A 20,778-nucleotide genomic window follows, 5' to 3' on the forward strand; every position below is an offset into this window, starting at 1 on the left:
AACTTGGTAGGCATTAGATGCTTGGATGTAACTTACAGTTAACTTTCAGCGCGAGAACTTTCATTAACGGGATCTCTGTCGCAGAATTTGATCCTTCGCATCGTATACGCGCGTTATTGTCCGACGCATTTACGAGCATCGTCAGCTCGCTGGATACTGCGTGATCACGGGCTCTCGTGCTTCCGTGTATCTAGAATGCGACATAAAAAGACGTTAATTAGTGGGACACAGTGTCCTCCGCCTATTTCCATACGCGAATAGTTCCGTCCGAAATAACGATAAACGACAACCCCAATATTGCCCAATATCTTCCAATATCTCCCAATATCTCCCAATATTTTCATCCCCATTGCTGCAGGACCACTTTAAAAGATCATACTAAATTTTCGTTCACTAACTCCTGCTCGCGCCGGTGAAATATTGCATCGTAAGCTAAATCTCTGCATATTTCTCGCGATACCGTTCCCGAAAACATCTTCCGGTAGAAGTAGAACTCGTTCGAAAGCTTCCGCGGAATTGGACGGCGTCTCGCGGCCATTTTTACGCGACGTTAATGATCTCGTTCGTTCACCTGTTTGTCGTTCTTGAACCAGCTCAAGTTAGCCAACGGGTTCCCGGAGGTGGCCGTGCACATTAATCTCAGCACAGTACCAGCATCTATCGTCGTGCCTTCTTCGTAGCCGGTGACGCTGAGTTTCGAAGGTGGATCTGCGAATAGAGTTCATAAAAAAAAACATTAACGTAACCACTCGCGGTATTTTTATAACTCTCTGTAAGTTTCAGTTTGTTTACCTAGTTATGTGAAATTTAGCCAGATTTCTCTAGCAAATGCTAATGTATTCCAGGTCATAAAAATGAGCATAAGAGGGAAGAAGTAGCTTTATAGATTTCAGATTAAATTTAGATGTGAATAAAACAGTCTTAATAGTAGAAATTATGTTCGAGGTGTCTGTATAAGATTAAAGAGTTCGATAGTTCAATTCTGATTTCTATGAAAACGAGAATTCACCATTATCTTTACACAAAGTACGTGATAATTTTGAATTTTCTACTTGAATATAATTAAATCATGAAACTTGAGCAACAAATATCATTAATTAATGCGTAAAGTATCTAATATTTCCTTTTGTCTGTATGTCTCATCAACGCACTTTGTATTTTAATGTAAAATATTTTTCTGAATCAATTACGTCGAACAGAAGTCAAATAAAATTGTACTTCCTCTATAATAATCCGTACAAGTAAAGTAAATTACAAGAATTTTAAATTCTCCTATTGTCTGCATTACGACAGATACGATAACTAGAATAGCTATTTAATAATCAGTATCTGCCCTTCAACGACCCGAATCCGTATTTGCCCTCCAATAATTTTTATAAATCGAGTAGACAGCTCGAATCTCCTTAAAATCTTCAAACGTCGGCTCGGCATTAAATCCGGTAGTTTCGCCAGAAACGCGTAAAATCGGCCGCCTACTGATCACCCATTGTGGCAGGGGGTATCGACCGAAAATGGCATGATTTCGGATGAACGCGAATCGATCGGGTTCGAACGGGTTCGAACGGCGGTTGCCGGAAGAACAGTGCCGTTTTCGTGGAGTCCGCGGCACCCGAGACTCAAGCAGCGGCACAATGCCCAATTACCTATTGAGCAGTCGGCCGACTGCGGCGGAATTAATTTTCACGCAGGTTCGAATTACATCGAGACTCCCGGGGTGCCCGAGAGCGAGAGCCGGGACGGAACTACTAAATTCACGGGTCTCCCGGATAAACGGACAAGATACAGGAACAGTGTAAAGTCTGAGGTTCCCCGGGGATTAGTTTCATATTAATCCGCGGCGGCGGCCGCGCCGTGCAGATTCTATCCCCGGGATTAGGTTTACATTCCGTTCATTCAGCTAATTGCTCTTCGCGGTGTACTCACAAATCACGTTTATGGTGTGCGTCCGTACGACGTTCTCCGTCAGCTTGACGTTGGACGCGTCGCAGATCACGACGATGCTACGGCTGGTCCTGTTGATGTTGAACGTCACGTTCGACGTGGTGATCCAGCCGCCCTGAGGGGCCGGCTCCGTTCTCGAGGCGTTGCTCTCGAAATTGTGACCGTCCACCGTCCATTTTATGTCCGCCGGAGGGTTCGAGTTCTCGGTCGTGCAGGTGATCACCACTTGCTCGTCGGCCTTCGCCTCTGTCGGACCCATGATCGACACCCCGGATGGTGCAACTGGAAACAATCGGGCCACGGTTAACACCACGGTTCTCAACCCGGCGGCGAGGGACACCTGGTCGCGTCGACGACTCAAGGAGGCCGCAGATTAGTAAAAGGGGATCATGGAACTTGGCTCCGGTTATTAGTCGGAAGCCATGCGGTCGTTTATAGAGACGAAGTAGTCAATGGACGTTTAAACTACACTGGCCTCCTTAGCCCAATTGTTCCAATCAACGTTTCTCGTCGACTAAGAGGATGCTTTAAACGCATCAAATCATTTTCAAGCGTCGACGGTGTTCTATAACTGGATCACCTGGGTACCCCTATGATGAACTTACATAATACTGTTTTATATAATTGTATAAAACAGTGCTTTATATAACTACGTAAATTAATCTTCCAGATAATCATATCAACGTTTCTTTATTCATTTTATATTTGTTACCGCAATAAAATATTTTAATTTATACTTTATTCTACACTGACCTCTTCTTCTACCAGAGTATCCTGGTACTCCGGTTATTAATTACTATCGTTCAATTTCACTACTATTCTGATAAACATACAAAAGGGTGCCTGGTTATTGAACGAAGGAATATCAAACTTCATCGTCCTATTTTATTACTTTTTTATAAGAAAATTGTAGACCCGAAACAGATATCGATGATAAATGTGGAAAAGAAGGATCTAGCCGGAAATAATTTCACAAGAATACGCCCGGTTATTGACGCAAGACTCTGTGTCTTCGCCATCCTAACTCTGGTAACAATTGGTAATAACTATGGCAATAATTGCGAGACAATGGTTGGTCGAAATGCTTACATAGCACGGTGAGATCGACGTGGACCTTCATGGGCTCGACGCTCATGATGTTCGCGACCTCGCATCTGTATCTGGCGTTATTATCCTGTGCCTTAGCGATGATCGACAATACGCTCTCGGAGAAGCTGCCCTCGGTGCGGTACACCGTGGTGACCTGCTCGTTATTTCTGTACCAGACGATCTGCGCGGGCGGATTTCCGCCCCGCGATCGGCAAGTTAGCTCCAGCTGTTGGCCGCGCTTCACCGTCTCGCCCTCGGTGAATCCGTCGATGTACGGCATGCCAGGTGGGTCTGGAAATTATTCAATCGTGCGAGTACTGAAATCCGCCGGCCATTATTCTTCTGGTAATGGAAAAAGTTTCTTAATAAAAGTTCGTCGGCAGCCAATGAATGAGAAACACCGCGGCTAAGATTAATATATGTGCCCGTGACACGAGGATTAACGCGTGACTGGTAATTAACGGTAATCTCGGGCCGCGAAATTTATTCGGATTTTAATTCGTTTCGAGGACACCGACCCCCAAGCAAAGACCTGCTTAAATGTCGCGAGTTTTAGTTAAATCTTCAAGCTAAATCGTAAAGTTAAATCGTAGTTTTACGTGGAATAATGTATGGTACAGAGATCCGCGAGACGCACTGTTTTACGGTTTCGTTGCGAGCTCACATACTCGGGAATAATTGCAAATAATTGCAATTTTTATAAAAAAATTGTAGCGATTGTTGAACTAGTTAGTCGAATGTCTACTAAAAATACGAGAGAATCAAATGTATACAGTACAATTACGATAACTTATACACTCGTTAAATGCTAACTAGTTTGGCGAATTTGAATGGCATGAATATTATACGATTTCTATTACAATCGTGTATACCTAAATATACAGTAACCAGTCATTTGACTAATTTTAATAAATTTACTAAACACAAAAATCGTTAGAGTTTCTATGAAACTATTATAATAGCAATAAATTAAATTCCTGTGAAAATTATCCTGTTTTATAAGAACGATGAACAGTTTTTAATAAAGTTATGGTTCGAAGTGCATACAAAGGGAACGAAACAGTGAATCAATCAGGTCTTAGATTTACCTAGTTAGGTTATTAGATCCTAACTAATCGAATTCTTCCCTATTAAACAAATTCGGAGAATAAAATGATCCACTGACTCCGGAATATCACGTTTGCGCAGAAAGTGTTTTGATATAACTCGCTTACAAAAAACGGAGAGTTTAATAGTGGCCCTGAGGGGCATGTCGATGGGTATGGCGGGATGGTTGGCCTCGCAGGTGTAATCCATGTCGTTGTCGTCCGCCGTGGGAACAATAGTAATGGAACCGTGAGTATCGTATTTGAGCAATTTCTTCTTGTTTTCGCCAGGCTTCAGTACTTCCTTGTCTGAAATAAAAGAGAACGGACGGTTTTACTATACGCTCCGATAAATGCAATGTTCCAGATAAAAGATACAATATAGAAGAAATCGTACGATTAAACAAACACGGCAGTGCCTCGTTCATACGGTCTTTCGATATCAGAATTGTTCGAACACGTTTCACGTGTAATCAGCTCGATCTAAAGCGACCCGTATGGAAAACAATTTATTGTACAAATCAATAAAGATTAAGTCTGACACTGTGACTACGCACAGTCGTTCTGTTATTCCAACTTTTATCTTCAGTAATGGATAGCCGAGATTTTACTTCAATAATGGATAAACGAGGTTTTGCTTCCCCGTAGGATAATCGAGGTTTTATTTTTCCAATAATGGATAATAGAGGTTTCACTTCGATGATGGATAATCGAGGCTTTACTTTTTCAGTAATGGATAATAAAGGCTTTACTTCAACAACGGATAGTAAAGACTTTACTTCAACAACGGATAATAAAGATTTTACTTCGACAAGGGGCGATAAAGGTTTTACTTCAACAGGGGATAATAATGGCTTCACTTAAAAAATGGATGATTGAGAATTTACTTCGACAGTGGATAATAAAGGTTTCAGTTAAAAATAGATAACTGAGATTTTACTGCAGTAAAGGACAATCGTCGTTTCACTTCAATAATGGATAATCGAGGCTTCACTTTAAAATTGAAACATCGAGGCTTTACTTTAATAATAACCAATTATGGTGTTACAATGCTTCAATAACAGGTAATTGAACTTTTGCTTTGAACAATGGATATTCAAGGTGTCACTTCAATAACGGATAACGAAGGATTTATGTACTCCCATAAAGAATAATCGAGGTTTCGCCTCAATAATGGCTAAACGAGTCTTCATCTCTCGAATAATAAATAATCGAGGTTGCACTACAATAATGGACGATTAAGGTTTTACTTCAATAATGCATGATCGAGGTTTTGTTTCAATAATGGATAAACGAGGTTTTACTTCGACAATGGATAATGGAGGCTCTGCCGTAGAAGAAAACGGTGTCGTGGCGCAAGTGCGCGGAATGAATTTGCCATTTTGAAGACGGAATCCATTACTGCGACGCATTCGCCGTAAGATGATCCCCTCCTCGCTTAGTTGGGCACCTCTACTCAAAATTGAAGTTCCCTTCATGCATAATAAAGACTAGACTCGGCTTAATTAACAGACTATTGATTACGCTACCCCTTGATATAATACAGTCATTTAACCCCTTCCTCGCGATAGAACAGATATTAAATTATGGAGACAGAGATACCCTTTGGATAAGGACGTCCCCTGGACTCCTGTCATGGGAATTAAATGCTATTAATAACCGGGGAAGACAATTAGTCAATCGCTGCGCGAGGCTCGTGCGCACTATCGTTACGCCATACAAACGTGCGCGATTCCATTGTTACGGCGAAACGTGTTCAATCGACGATTCCGGTGCACGGTGTTGTAATTAGATCGCCGATCTTTGCGCATCTTCTCCGTTATCGTACGTCATTTTATTAACGTTTAAATAAATAATTTTTTAGAGTAAATAAGAATGTTAGCGGATCTTATTTGTTGCGATCATAACTCTTATATGTCAGACGATGTAATCAACACTTTTCTCCATTTTTTAAAATATAATTGTCTCCTTCGCTCAATAGAATAATTTTAGCACGATGTTCTATTATTTTAATATTTTTAGTGTATTTTTGAATTGTCTTTACTGTATTTCTTACTGGCTTCTGGTTCTAAGGACACTCAAAACGTGTCACGTGTTTAAAATGCATTGTCCACCATTTTCTTTTCATATAATCGACATAATTTCCACTTGTACGAAACGCTTCAGGCAATTGTTCATTAACTCTTTCGTATTTATGCCGCACTATTTAATTTACGATATTTACGAATGTAATTTTTATACGATTCATATTACGCAGACATAAAGTTCTAAAATAGCTGAATTTTAAAATAAATGGACCTAGGTCGCTTTAAAAATAAAAGGCTCGTATCAGTTCATTTTATTCACATTTTATTATTCAAATGTTATACTAAATAAATAATAAAAACCAGATATCTCTGTCACTACACTTTCTTATTTCAGTGTTTCTTTACTGGTCAGATTGATCCTAATATCTTTGTTCCTTTATCAAGGAACTATTAGGATAATAATCGGCATCGCGATCATCGAATCGCGTGGTCGACTATTATTCTGTAAAAGCTCCGAATAGCTCGGAAAAACCAGCGCCAGTTTACAGCACCGTCGCGGGGTGAAAGGGGTTCGACAGAGCGCGCGCGCGCGCGCGTTGCGATGGCGTTCCGACGATATTTATTTAGGTTGTTCGGTCTGGATCGGGTCGCGGGACAAAGTGTTGGCGCCGGCGGCGTAGTTAAAGCGTTAAATCGTCGCGGAACAAGGCCGGACAGGCTTTTACCGAAAGTAGCGATGCGCCTCTTTATTTTATTTCAGAAGTCGCGACTTCCGCAACGATGTCAGTTACCGTCGTCATTAAGCGGAAACGCGAACGCGGTCGCGTCGCCCGCAAAAACCAGCCCCGAGCCGTTTTATGGGCGGGCGAGAGGTCATCGAATTCGCGCGATCGGCCCCGTACCCGGGACGACTCCAATTTCGTTTCGATAATAAACGACGCGCGAGTAACTCTCTTTCGATAGTTGACGCGGCGCTCGCCGGTTAGGAAAATTGCGGATCAGATTTTACGGGGACGTTCGATGTCAGTAATTTGATAATATTGTTCTTAAATTCTGAAATTATTTTAAGAGCACGGCAACCTGGCGCAACAGCGGAACGCGCGTTTTATTTTCATTGGAAATCGAACGCGATGATACTTGCAACCGGTTTGCGCCAGAGCAATCTAACGAGACCGTGGAATCGCACGACTTCGGCCAGCAGCACACAACGGAGACCCGCGCTCGAGATTCACAGTGAAATATCGTTCTTTTTCTCCTTCGCCGATTTTTCCCCGCGGAAAATTTCTCGGCAGCACCGTTGTAACTGATATCGGATTAACAATCTGTCTACCTATCCGACCGCTGAAACACCGCTCGTAATCCGAAATTTAATTATGCGGCGAGGAGTTTTAATTACAGCACGGGCCCGACGTGAATGTACGCGGACGGATACATGATTTCCACGGGGAACAAAAAAATTGTAACCGATAGCGATACGAACGCGTGTTCCGTCGGCCAACGGCGGCGTTTAATAGATCTGACGTGTGTCATGGGGTTATTGTGCGGTCAGAGCCGCTGCTATTATATATCAGCGGAATTACGCCACCGGAAGCTGTAATGGCGCCGCGTTTCCGGATATACGGGATGTCCTAAAATGTCTAGCAATTTGGAAATGGGGGATACCTGAGATCATTTCAAGCAACTTTTTCCTTTGCAATAATTTTCTCCGGGGTGTAGTTAATGAGTTATTAACGAAAAACATTGACCAATGAGAGATGAGTACTGTCGACGCGAGGCGACTGAGCGAATGAGTGACGCTGGGCTTCGTTAGATAGACTATTTCGCGTTAGCAGAGCTCGCTGCTGATTCGTCAATGGTTTTTGTTAATTCGTCAACGATGCACCGGAGAACATTTTTGCGAAGGAAAAAGTTGCTTGAAACGACGTCAGATATCTTCCATTTCCGGACACCTTGCATTATTCAAAAATTCGCGTCGATGACGCAGTGCTCGATTCCCGGAACGAAAGTCAGAATTTCGAAGTGTAAGGTCAAAAATGTGTTCAGTTCTCCGGAAAGTTCGTTCCGTTTCGCGATTGAATTGGAAACTAACGAAAAACGAACGAACATTCTTTTTAAGGTTTTCTTTGGATTGCACGATGCACTGATGGCTTCGTACCACCTAGTATATACTCCATTGTGCAATGAAAGGAAAACCATAAAAAGATTATTCGTTCGGTTTTCGTTAGCTTCCAATTTAATCTCGAAACTCGGTTGTTGTTGAAATTTCAACTTGAACTTTGAACTTCGTTAGCGCGTTGACGCGAGGAAGCATTGTTTTTCTTTTAAAACGGGTCGATAATATTGCTACGAAAATGACGATATATTTTTATAATTCTTTCATCGTGGAGATTTACATCGAGAAATTATATCTTCCTGGTGTTTGTACGCTGTTTTTAGAAACAGTAAATTTTACGTTAATATCGAATTTCTTTCAAAATAAACTGTCAGCAAAAATTGTCATAAAGATATTATTTGACTTTTTGAGGTTATGGCAAAGTTTAATTATTCAATTTTAACTGCTGTTATACAATTTAGTAAGTAACCGTGTTACAACAGTTCTCATGTAAAGTCATTATCGATTTTTAACGCATCAGCGACGAACTGACAAAAGAATTGTTCAAGCGAAATTAATTATTTAACAAATTGTGATAATGAAATTGACAAGAAATTCGTTTATTAAAAGGATGAATATTATTTAACGTTTTTCCAATGAGATTGCAGACTTCTAAAAAATAGTCCAGATAAATTAGGGGTCATCAAATATCCCCCATGATTGTTCGATAAATGAATATAACATTCCGTTTTTATCGTCATTTCGGTGAAATGAAAAGCGTGCCGCACCTAGAATCCGCAAGACGAAAATAGTCTTTAATGAGAACGCTCCTCGGGGAAACGTTTCCTCGTACGAACCAGGGATCATTCGATCAAGCGAAGGAGTTTAGAATGCATTTCCCTCATTCTTTGAAGATTACGAAGCCTAGGCTCGAACTCCCGGACAACTGGAATCTCTTAATGCGCCACGAAAAGTCTTTTGATGGAACAGAAGCATTACACCGACGCGTCTTTTATTTCTCGCCTTCAACAATCACCGGCGGAATCAACGATTTCGATTCGCAGCCGGATTTCAGCAATCGCGCACGCGTTCGATGCCTCTCAATTTTGATTATTTCTCTATCAGCCGAGGTGTTTGAAACTTCGCGGCAACAATTTATCCGGTCGGTATTGCCTCTCCCGGTTAATTGGTTTCATCTCCGATTGTGAAGCCATTGATTCCGATTTTCGGCAATTTATTTTTTAACCTCCGCAACTGCTGGCGATGCTTCTCGTTTAATGCAAGAACCGGCGCATGGAACAAATTCGTTTGATCTTTCAAACGATTTTAACCCTTTGAGGCGCCGCTAAAAATTGCTGCGCCGCGTTACGAAATAACTTTGACGGTAACGAATTTGTTTATACTTGAAACACTGCTCGAACTGTGAGCGTACCGCGCACCGGTGGGTTCCCGCGAACAAGTTGCAATAAATCGCGCAAAATGGAGATACTTGCGAATCGGGAAATACGTTTCGGATTTCGAATTAAAGTATCTCCGACTGCGAACGTTTAACCGCGAGGTCATTGCGTGCACGTTTCGTCCAGCGGTCGCGCTTTAATCGGCGCCGGAGGCGGATCATTTGGATTGTTCTATTAAATTGCGGATCGGGGTAAGCAGCCGCGGATAGATCCAGCCGGCGCGGCTGCTCGAATTAACTTAGAAAACGATAAGTTTCGGAATTTCGTGTGAACACGTGGGAACGACAGGGGGAGGGGGGGGGGGGGCGACGATGCGACAACCGGGAAGCTGCGTATGCACAGTTAGAAGTAAACTAACTCTGTGGACTTAGTTGTAAACTAGCAGTAAACCACTGAAATTTTGCCCCGAAGTATGAAATCCGATTGGCGGACGGTCGGTATGCGGGAACGTGCCCCCGTTCGAATTCGTCTTTCATTTCCAGGACCGGGGCGAAGAACTTACCCTCCCGCGTCGCGCGGGAGACAAGACCCGAAACTAGTTCAACCAGGTTTTAAACAATTTTACCATTCCGTCGGGCGTGCCGACATATCCGGGCTTCCGGAAAATTAGCGAACGAGTTCATGGCGCGCTGAATTTTCTGCGGTGAATTCCATCAGCGTCAAGGCGAGCGTAACTTCGTCAAGTCCTCAAGACGATCAAATCCGATGGAACGCTCCTCGTATGAACTCGCGAGGACACTAAAGCGGAGGCGCGGAGTGATTATTTTATGGCTGCGGCGGCGCGCAGCGGCGACCGAACCCCGAAAGCTTTTCGACAAAAAGCCGAGCTGCTCGCGTAAACGGAATACACGATTACCGATTAAGGGTATAACAATCTTTTTTTCGTCAGCGCTTTTGCCGATACTCTTCATCCGCGAGAACCACTTCGGCAACATTTTATTCGAATCGAATTTTATTTGATATTATTAGGTGGATAAGAATCTAAGAATTCGTTACAAATTTATCGAGATTTTTGATTTTATAAGATTTTACTCGATAGAATATTTACTCGACTAAGAAGAATTCATTCGAATAATTATTTTAGATTTATTCGAAACAATTTGAATGACGGTCGACTTGAAAGACTATAGTATACTATTTAATTTCAGAAAATATTTTGCTGACATTTTTTGATATCGCCACTCGAGGTAGGAATTTTTAAAAAACAAGATTGATAATATTCGGTGCAGCAGCTTGTTAAAAAGATTCGATAACAACGTAATACTGCACCTCGTTGCGAAACAATCAAAGCCACGGTATATTTCGAGGTATTTACTTTAAAATCCTAATTTTTGAAGAGAAAACGAGTTTCTTAATTGTAAACGCGTCGTGCAAACAATTATTCTATGAATTTTGATCGCAATTTTGCGAGACATGAAAGGAGAATGCATCACGTTTTGGATATTTTCAAATTGATTCTTGAAGAGAATATTGCGTTTCATGCACAATTAAAATACGTAGTTTTATTGTTTAAAAAACAAATTCAGTGTAAAAGAACAATTGACGTATTCGAAAATTGCACAAATAAATGGACGAAATTAACGAAACGACAAATTAAACATTTTAATCAATTTTGTTCTTCTTAGCAGGTTCTTTATAGGTTATGTATAGGTGCTGCTATATTGAAATTATCCTAAATTGTTATACTGGATCCATACTCTTATTTCATCGTAAAATATCGAAAAATTCAAGAGTTTCGTTTACCGTAGAATACATGTTCGAATCTCTCATTTCAAAAAATATTTTCGAGTTCGGGCAATTTTCATCCAGCGAATATTATTTTCCATTTCGTTGGTACGGAACAATTTTCCCTGTTACGCGTGTAATAACGTGTATCGGTCATTTCTCTTCGTTTAATTCCTCTTGCTAATTAATTAGCCGGACGATCTCTTTCCCGGCGATGAGCAAACATATTTTGTTGAATTGCAATTTGCGGAAGCGAAAAATACCGTTTATGTATCTTGAACCAATCGTAATAAATTAACGGAACGATTATTTCTATCTCGAATATAGTCCTATCGTAGTCTGCGTTATTTAGAAAAACTTGTGGTAAAGTTGCGGCGTTGAAAACATTGTTATATTATAAATAAAAATATTGCATATTATTGATTAAAATATTTCATATTATAAATTATAATATTAAAACTATTATTAATTCGAGTTTCAGTCAAACACGATCGCAGTAAAATTCAACCTTTAAAATGGAATAATCGTTTAGGTATTGTTCTAAATGATTTTAATTTTTTTATATATTCCACTCTCTGGTTTATTAAAAAATGAGACTAAAAATTTGTATAAACAATGAGTTGTTTAGTTTGAAAATTAACTGCATATTAAAATGGTAATATATTCGAGGATATTCAAGTGATTTTAAATTATGTCTCGTATTTTATTAATTTTTATTATCTGCTTGGTTGTTCGAACGTGAAGTAACGGAGGGCGGGTCTGCTATCCTCCCGCAATTTTATGTGGTACAACAAATACCAGTCGGTTCATTAGAACGCGGGGCTGAATAGAATCGAGGTCGCAGCGCTTAAACATCCATTCGACGGCCACAGACGGTTTTTTCTCAAAGTAGCCACTTGCTTTGCCGGGTTTATCAAAGAATACGAGCATGTCCTGCGGACCAAAAGATCCATGTCACCGCTCCTTTCCTACTTGTTACGTCTTTGAGCGGGATAGTTGCTTTTGTAGAATGTCGGGACCACTTGGATCGCGTCTATTCCAAAACTTTTGTGATATCCTCCGCATGCGTTGCTACGCATGATAGTTCCCCGATTCCTTCTGCTCCTCCGTCGGTGCCGGCGGATAAATTTTTAAAGAATTCCGTGACACTGAACTGACAGTCGGACACGATCTCTTTCTTCCTCTTCTACTTTTGCGGCCACTTTCTTTACTCCGTCTACGATGTTCGTAATATTTTCCTTACCACGGAGGATTTTCTACATTTTAAATGCTTCTACTAACAAATATTTCTGAATTCTTACAGAATAAATTATAAAATTGTAAGAAATATCTAATTTATTAAGAATATAATAGGAAATAATCGATTCTTAATCGTATAATAAGAGATAACAATTTCTTAATAGTATAATATAATAAGAGAATAATTTCTTAGTTTTATCGCGATTTTAATTTAAACGTATAAAACGCCTTAATTTCATACAATTATTGAAGATTTTAAAATGCACGTGTTAATTAGGCATTGATAAAAATAAATCGTATAGTTAAAATTAAAACATTGGAAGAATTTGAATATATTATTACATTATTTTCTCCCGAATGAAACTACTAAGAAAGTAAATAACTTTTCATTTCGCTCCAGTGTATTGAATTTGAGGAAAACAATATTCATTTTACACAATAATAAACAAGCTAGTAATTACTGTACCGTTCAATTGATGATATTTATGACGAAATCAGTTTATGATTTTAGTCATGATTTTTGTAGGATTTATAATACGAATGCAAAGTAGAGCTTCTTTTCCAGCATACGTAAAGGGTTATGGAAATTACATCAGCGGACATCGTTTTCTAGAAAGACTGTTGGCGCAGTCTCCTTCGTTCGCGGACCTCAAATCATTTTTCTGGCCGGTTTAATATATAAACGCGGCCCATTCTGCCCGGCAATGTTTCTTTTTTCCCCGGAAAGCACACTAGAGAATAACTTAATAGAGTGTCTTAGTTGCTCCATTATATCCTTCCCAACAATGCACTTCCCTCACCGTAGCTCGCCCCATATTCCTTTCTTTTCGTGCACCTCTAACATAGTTAACGTTTCATGATCTCCGGGGTCGTAACTATGGTTTGCAGTACTTGTTCCAGCTGCTTGAAACTTTTATCTATCGCCGTACAGGCTGCGCGAAGATTTTTCCCTTCCGTAACTCGCGTACACTCGCCCCGATAGAAATACTTCCGCCGGTCCTGTATTAATTCTAACCGTTCCCCTCAGTGTTCCTTTCCGTTCATGTTGTCCGACCATAATTAAAACCTTCGAAACCGGCCCGTTTTCTTCTCGTCTGCGTCGATTTACCACGAACCGACGCCGCTTCGTTCAAGCATTCTTTACTCTTCGAATGATTTTTGCATTTTTATAATTCTTCACGGGTAATTCTAAAACGCGTTCACGGTTCGCTGTATATAAAATGATTTTCGGAAGTAATACAGTGAACTATTTCGATGAAATTAATTTTCAGAGCGGTTGCGTGTAGAAGTTTTGAAATATTAATTTCTTGTTATTTAATTAAAACGGAAATGTACAACAGAGACAGCTACGGAGGTGTTTAAGAATATCCCCGCCGGCTTCTTCGACGCATTAAAATTCATAGAAGATGGAATTTTGTATTCGACTCGCGCAATTGTTTCAGACAATTTTAATCTAACGCGAAGACCCGCCGTATGGCGATTACAATACCGTTGCAGATGATCGCGCGAAATTACGTGAATTAAGTAAATCTACCGTAGTTAGGACAAAGTGTTTGAAATTTTATTTTAAAATAATGCTGCTTCGAATGAACGAATAATGAACGAATTGTAAACATTCTGCTGCGAGAAAAGCGCGAACGTGGCCATTTTCGCTAGCGGCAATAGAATCGAGTATGGTCTTTTAACAGTTTTACACGATCCGATAAGAAAATGCAATGAAAAAGTATTTGCGCCAGTGGCGCAATTTCCGAGTACATCGTCGCCGTGGAAAATATTCAAGAAACAATGGCAGTAATATGACAATAGTCCCGACGTTGCGATTAACTCGTAAACTCCACGCAATTATCGCTCGTAAACCGTTCTTTACGAACCTTCCCGAAACTCTTCCAGATCCGTAGATCCCCCGTCTTCCGCGATAAAAGTCCTAGAAAACTCGTGCTTTCCAACTTCGATCAATCCAGCACAATAAAATTACCTCCGGCGTTCGTGCAAAGTAATCGCGTTTAGTTAACGCTATCGCGAAAACGCGATTTTCTCGAATTATTTCTAACAAACTTCATCGACGAGTCGAGTCGATTGTCCCCGAGAGACGAGATTTTCAATCAGCTGAAAATCCAGCGGGGATGTTAAACCCGCCGCAACGTAAAATGTACGTCGTCAATTTACGTTTTTATCGTAGCAATTGCGCATCTGTCATCTATCGGATTTTTATTTTATGTAATCGGAGTATTTAAATGTCTGTGCGGCATTGGTGCGAGCTTTTGGAGACTTAACAATCGCATTTATCAATATTGTCCAAGTATTTTAAAAATATAGTACGTTTTTAGTATATTTATAGTTTACTTTGACATTGTGAGCAGTATTTGTTAACAAATTATATGAATAAATTCTGTATGTCTCATTCGATAAATGTGAAGTTAATTACGCTCGAGAACAAAGCACTTTGTAATCGCATAATCTTGACATAACGTTAACCTGAACAATACTCAACTGTTTATGAGAATAGCGATTATTAACTAAAAGTTGCAACTAGAGTAGTAGGACATTGCAATTTGAGAATCTTTTTGCAGAAAGATGGCATCATGCGACGAGAAGAGAAGACCGTAGAGAAGAGGAGGAACGCAAGATGGCGGTGGAGCATAGCGGGGGTGGAGTCGCAGTTTTTTTCGCGTAGCACGGCGGAGATGAAGGAGCAATTTTCAGAAGTAAAATCGGTTCTACCGAAGCGCTATCGATCCGGCCGAACTGCGCGCTTCAGGATAAAAGAAAACACGCCGCCGGAGAGGGAAATGTTATAAAAGATGAGTGCCGCGGAAGCAGAAGTAATAGGCAGGATCGGCGGGCACGGGGGGCGGTATAAAAAAAAAAGGCCATAATGGTTCGACGAGCAAAGACTCGCGGCCGGCTATCCCGTTTTCCTTCGCCGGATTCGCGCAATAATTAATGAATATGAAAGAGAGCCTGACAGCGGCCGGAGCCGGTCGTTATCTTTATTTAAATCCCATGGACAAGGCGCTCGCCGCGATTTAATCAACCCGAAGAATCGGGTTGATCACAGACGCGTCGGCCCGAACGTACAGATACGGAAAAATATGCGAGAAACGCATAAAATAGAACATCCATTATTATGCGTTCGTGGACAAATTCGGTGGTTGCAAATTAAAACGGTAGAAAGGTTGAAAAGAATTGGAATATGTCTTACAATGTCTTAAATGCTCTTGTAATGTATCAAATAAACTTTTACGTATAAAAATAAAATTAAAAATTCGAGTTGTATCATTTTTATGCGAAAAATTATATCTTAAAATTGATAAATGCAATAATATTTATATACAGTATACCTGTACAAGAGAAAAATAAGTATTAACACGCCAGAAGCAGTTACATTTGGTAAAACCCGTTGCGACTGATGACTATCTTAATCAAAGTTTTAAACATAAAGTATATGCTAATAAGTGAAATACAAAACACAGGCTCTACTAGAAAAATTCAACCACGATGTTACTTGAGGATCTCTGAAGACACGTATAAATGTTTGACACTGTTTACTGCTTTTTACAAATAATGCACACAACCTTGATTTCGCATAAAAATCCTTACTCCAGTTATTAGTCAAACTACTCCAAACGCGCTCAGCTCTGGAACTCTATTAAGAACGAACAACGATTCATCGAGCCTTTACAAATTACAGGTTCGCATGATTTTCTGAAAAAGTATAACTGCGGCACAATCCGAGGTGTTGTTTCAACGCCGACGACGCGAGCCTCGCGCGAGTCCGAGACTTTAATTGTCAGTAAAAATGGATTAAGGTGAATTAGGTTCGCGGAGAGACTTGCTTGAATCGACCCGGGAATCCACTTTAACCGTTGCTTTTCCGGCCCGATCGATTGACCGACGTTCATCGGGATTAACGCGGCGGAGTTCCCGTCTTTGCCGGGAGGATCCGGTGAAATAGTGTCTGACGGTGCGCGCGGCCCGGCTCTTTCAACTATTAAAGTTTATGTTTACGCCCGGATAGTTTCATAGGATTCCCTATTTAGTCCTCCGGTCCTCGCCCGGGGAATATTTAGTTTATTACCGGCGGGCCGGTGTTCCGCAGACCGCAGTTTTCAAACTCCAGGAATTTTATGGGCCACTCCTTGCTTTATAGGGAGCGCTGTTAATTGTTACTTACGGGAGATTACGCTTCTTTAGATTTCATTAAGGGGGGATACCTCGAACGATGGGAACACGTCTGGCATGATTTCTCGCGATTTTTCTGTCTGACGTTTTCTTGCGAACGATCATTGTTAAACTGTGTTAACAAAGTAATTATTTTGTAGTATAAATTTGCAATAGTTTACGTTGAACTTCGCTCTCGATTTAATCGTTTCGAAAGACAGTGTGAATTTTGTTGCATTTATTTAATCGGAGGCTTGATACGATTATAAAGAGCAATATAAATAGATTAAAATAGAGAAATAATATTAATAATACTGATAATATTAAAATAGATTAAAATAGCAATATAAGTGGATTATAAATTAGCAATATAAGTGGAACGGACTGGCTGAATATAACGAAATAATTAAAAGAAACAAAGGACGCGACTGAATTAATTCCAAGCTGTCGCAATTATTTAAGTAAGACACGAGGTGTAATGTAAAATATAATAATAATTTAATGTAAAAAGCGATTACGATATCAATGTTGCGGATAGGTCTTCGCAGGCACTTGGATTGAAGGGTTGAGAGTGGGCTGCTTGAACGACGACTTCCGACTCCTCATTATTTAAATTTGATTAATGACGTCTCGGTTTGCAAGTAGCGGAGGGCAGGGTAAAATAAAATTTACTTTGTAATCCGCGATCAAGTAAACAAAGATTAATCATAGCTGGCGAAGATTGTGGAAGGGAAGGAAGGACTTAATTTCGGCAAGAAAACTCATTCGTCTCGTTCCCCTTTCCTGCCGTCATTCCGCGTCAATTATTTCTGCTCGATCTATCTTGTCGAGTCTCGAGTCTTGCCTCGTTTTGTTATTTCGCTGGAACTGTCGTTACTTCTCCGCGTTAAGCCGTAGGAAGCTCGGACCGTAGCTCGCCTTTTGTTATCTTCCGCCACCGTTGTTTCCGCGCGGCACTAAGTCCAACAATGTCTGAATTATGTTCCGGATTCGATGGTGTTCTCAACTTCAATTTCTAAACGAATCATCCTCGATTGATTCTATTTCATTTCTTGTATTTTGTGCTATGTTATTCGTTTGATTTTATTCTCTCGTTTTATTTCCTTTATTTTATTTTACTGCACGGCACGGATCATTTCTAATCGGCAAGAGAATTAATAAAGTTCATTGTTATTAAGAGAATTTATGGCTTCTCTTCGACAATATTTTTGTCATATTTTGTAAGGATTATATTAGAATTATTATAAAGTAGAATATTTTGTACTTTATTTATATAAATGTTAATATATGCATCTGATTCTAAGTATATTAGGGTTTAAAGGCAACACGATATTATGATTAATGAAATAATGATAAAAATAAATATTCTGCACGTAAAAAAACAACTCGAACGATTCCTAATTCAATCGAATTTAATTTCTTCGTGTCTGAGTATCTTTGAACGGCGAACAATCGCCCTAACTTCCACGTTACGTTCTCCCAGCGGACATCATTTTTTGACGGTAGAACGCTCATGAATATTTGACAACGACTCCGTGTAGATTCGATTAATTCCTTTGAGGAGTTCCGATACAGGGAATATATATTCGCGGACTCGGTATGCAGTATGCCTGAAAGAGCCTGTAAATAAAATTCCCCGGACAAAGCCCTAGATACATCTTCTTATGCAAAGAAGCCAGCCAGGATAAAGCTCGACATAAATTGTCCTCTTAGAGGAGCCTGATGCTCGTCGGCTCCTTACCCGGAAAAGATAAGGAGTCCCGGGGACAAGCGTAATGACACTTTGGCAATTCGGGTGGCTCGGGTTCCCGATCAAATGACTTACCGCCCTCGATGGAGATCGGTGTGATGCTCGTGTCGCCCCCTTTGATTTGCACGTTGCCGCGGTACCAGACGATCGTCGCCGCAGGTTTCGCCGATCTGACGATGCACTCGAGTCGTCGCGATTCACCGACTTTCACCTCGATCGTCTTCCTGTCCGGGTGATTGCTGATTTCCACCTTCTGCGGAGGAGCTGAAACAACATTAACATACTTCTGGTTAGTCTAGTCCAGGATTCAGACGCTAAATAGTTATTATATATTATATTATAGACATAGTAGAGTATATTAGATTATTAGACGCTAAACAGATATTATGTATAGTTATTAATATTTATGTAAATTATATACATATATTAGTAATTAATATTTATGTAAATTATATACGTTTATTAGTTATTTATATTTATATAAACGATATATATTAATGATTTATATAACAGTAATCGTAATAATGGAAGTGGATGGCTCAAGACGTTTTCGTTGCAAGCGATGACAGTGTTATATATAAAAATTAACGATCAATTTGCAAATAATTCCGAGATGCAATTATTTAGAACCAAATGTCTATTACATTTTATAGTTATCCTAGTACTACGTCAGTCACTTTAAATAATTTTTAAAATAACTTTAAATGCTTCCGAAATGCATCTACTTACGCGACGCTCGATAAATATAAAATTTCAATATATCAGAAGGGAAAATAATATCCTATTCCTCTATTCGCACGTATATTTAGACATTGAAGTTGATTAAACGCTTCTTTGAGCGTCTTAGGACGAGTTCATTAACTCGAGGCGGGTAATCGCGCAGAAGATTTTCCGCATCGTTATGTCTCTTGCGACCAGGAAAGAATACTTCCGCGATGTTACATATTCTTACAACATCCATATAACATTGCATTAATGATGAGTGGATTTTTAATAGACCCGCCGTATTAATATCTGCACTAAATGTTCGTTCAGATGGCGCGTTAACTATACTATAGTTGCTTGGATATTATAATACTGCAACCCAGTTTTGCCGGCGAAGTTAGTTTCAGCCGACTTCATTTTCCTCGGCGCACTTCGAACGAAGAAAAAGAACGAAACCTGTCACTGTACTTTTATTTTCCCGGCTCGTGTCTTATTATCCAAGAGAAATTACCTTTCCTTTATCGTTGCGGATCTCAAAGATGGATATCGTGGAACGAGTTTAAAAACAAGTTCGGTGATCGTGCTTGTATTTATCTATTCACTTCTTTATTTTCATATTATATATTTATTATTATATTGTTATATATTATTATTATATTATTATTATTATTATACATGTTACAGTGCAGTTTCTAAGATATTTTTTATACTACAATATTGTGTTATACGATAGAAAACAAGACAATAAAATAAAACTTAAAAGATAACGTATCATAAAAGAATGAAATTAATAGCAAATAAAAATAGAGACATAGATTAGAAAACGTAGAAGTTCGAGAAAACAATGACCGCAGAAATCCGCAGCCTATGAAAATCGAGAATGTCGAAGTATATCCCGAGAAACCAGCTGAAACCTTTGATATACCGCTGCGCCAAGTATTTATTATCTCGAGAGCACACCGTCTTCCGCAGTAGACATTTCCGGTGTAGTCCGCCCGGAGTTCCCCCCGCCCCCGCGATCCCCGGTAACGACCGCGAAGACAATACGGTTCGGAAAAATGTCGGAACGTTCCTCTCGTCAGCGTTTCGGCCGCGGGGGGGCCGCGGGGGGCTGCGGGAACGGAAGAAAACACAAACGCATTGACCAGAAAACTCCCGTAGTAACGGTTATTTGCCACTTCATTTGGCCTGATGCAACGTGCTGTCGATCGGCTCGGCAGCGGTGCATCGTTGAGGAACAGCCTCCATCTGCGAACTCCCCGCTATCGATATTGGTAAATACGTTTTCGACCAACAGCCGCTGCCAACCACCCCGCCGCCGGCCTTTCATCCGCGATTTAAAGCGGCTCGCGAAAGTGTTCGAGCACCGTTCCGAACGGAATAACTTTTTCGAAAACCGTCCAAATGACTTTACTCAGATCTTGAAGGGGCTGGTACACTGGGATATGTCTGGAAGGGTTTGTTTAACCTTTTCGATACGGCAGGATTTTGCGCAAATAAAGTTTTT

At 40.2% G+C, this 20,778-nt stretch overlaps 1 protein-coding gene across 1 annotated transcript in view; it reads right to left on the reverse strand.

Annotated features, from left to right (window-relative positions):
* The window catches only part of Sns (sticks and stones), a 116,063-nt gene that overhangs the window by 11,860 nt on the left and 83,425 nt on the right, over window positions 1–20,778 (reverse strand). The window contains exons 4-9 of the mRNA XM_078190681.1: window positions 18,642–18,830; window positions 4,245–4,424; window positions 3,031–3,321; window positions 1,924–2,223; window positions 572–708; window positions 37–190 (exon numbers count right to left, since the gene is read on the reverse strand). Of these exons, the coding sequence (XP_078046807.1) occupies window positions 37–190; window positions 572–708; window positions 1,924–2,223; window positions 3,031–3,321; window positions 4,245–4,424; window positions 18,642–18,830 (1,251 nt within the window). The remainder of the gene's footprint in view (window positions 1–36; window positions 191–571; window positions 709–1,923; window positions 2,224–3,030; window positions 3,322–4,244; window positions 4,425–18,641; window positions 18,831–20,778) is intronic.

The sequence above is a fragment of the Augochlora pura genome, chromosome 9 (genome assembly GCF_028453695.1).
Source record: "Augochlora pura isolate Apur16 chromosome 9, APUR_v2.2.1, whole genome shotgun sequence".
Lineage (NCBI taxonomy): Eukaryota > Metazoa > Arthropoda > Insecta > Hymenoptera > Halictidae > Augochlora > Augochlora pura.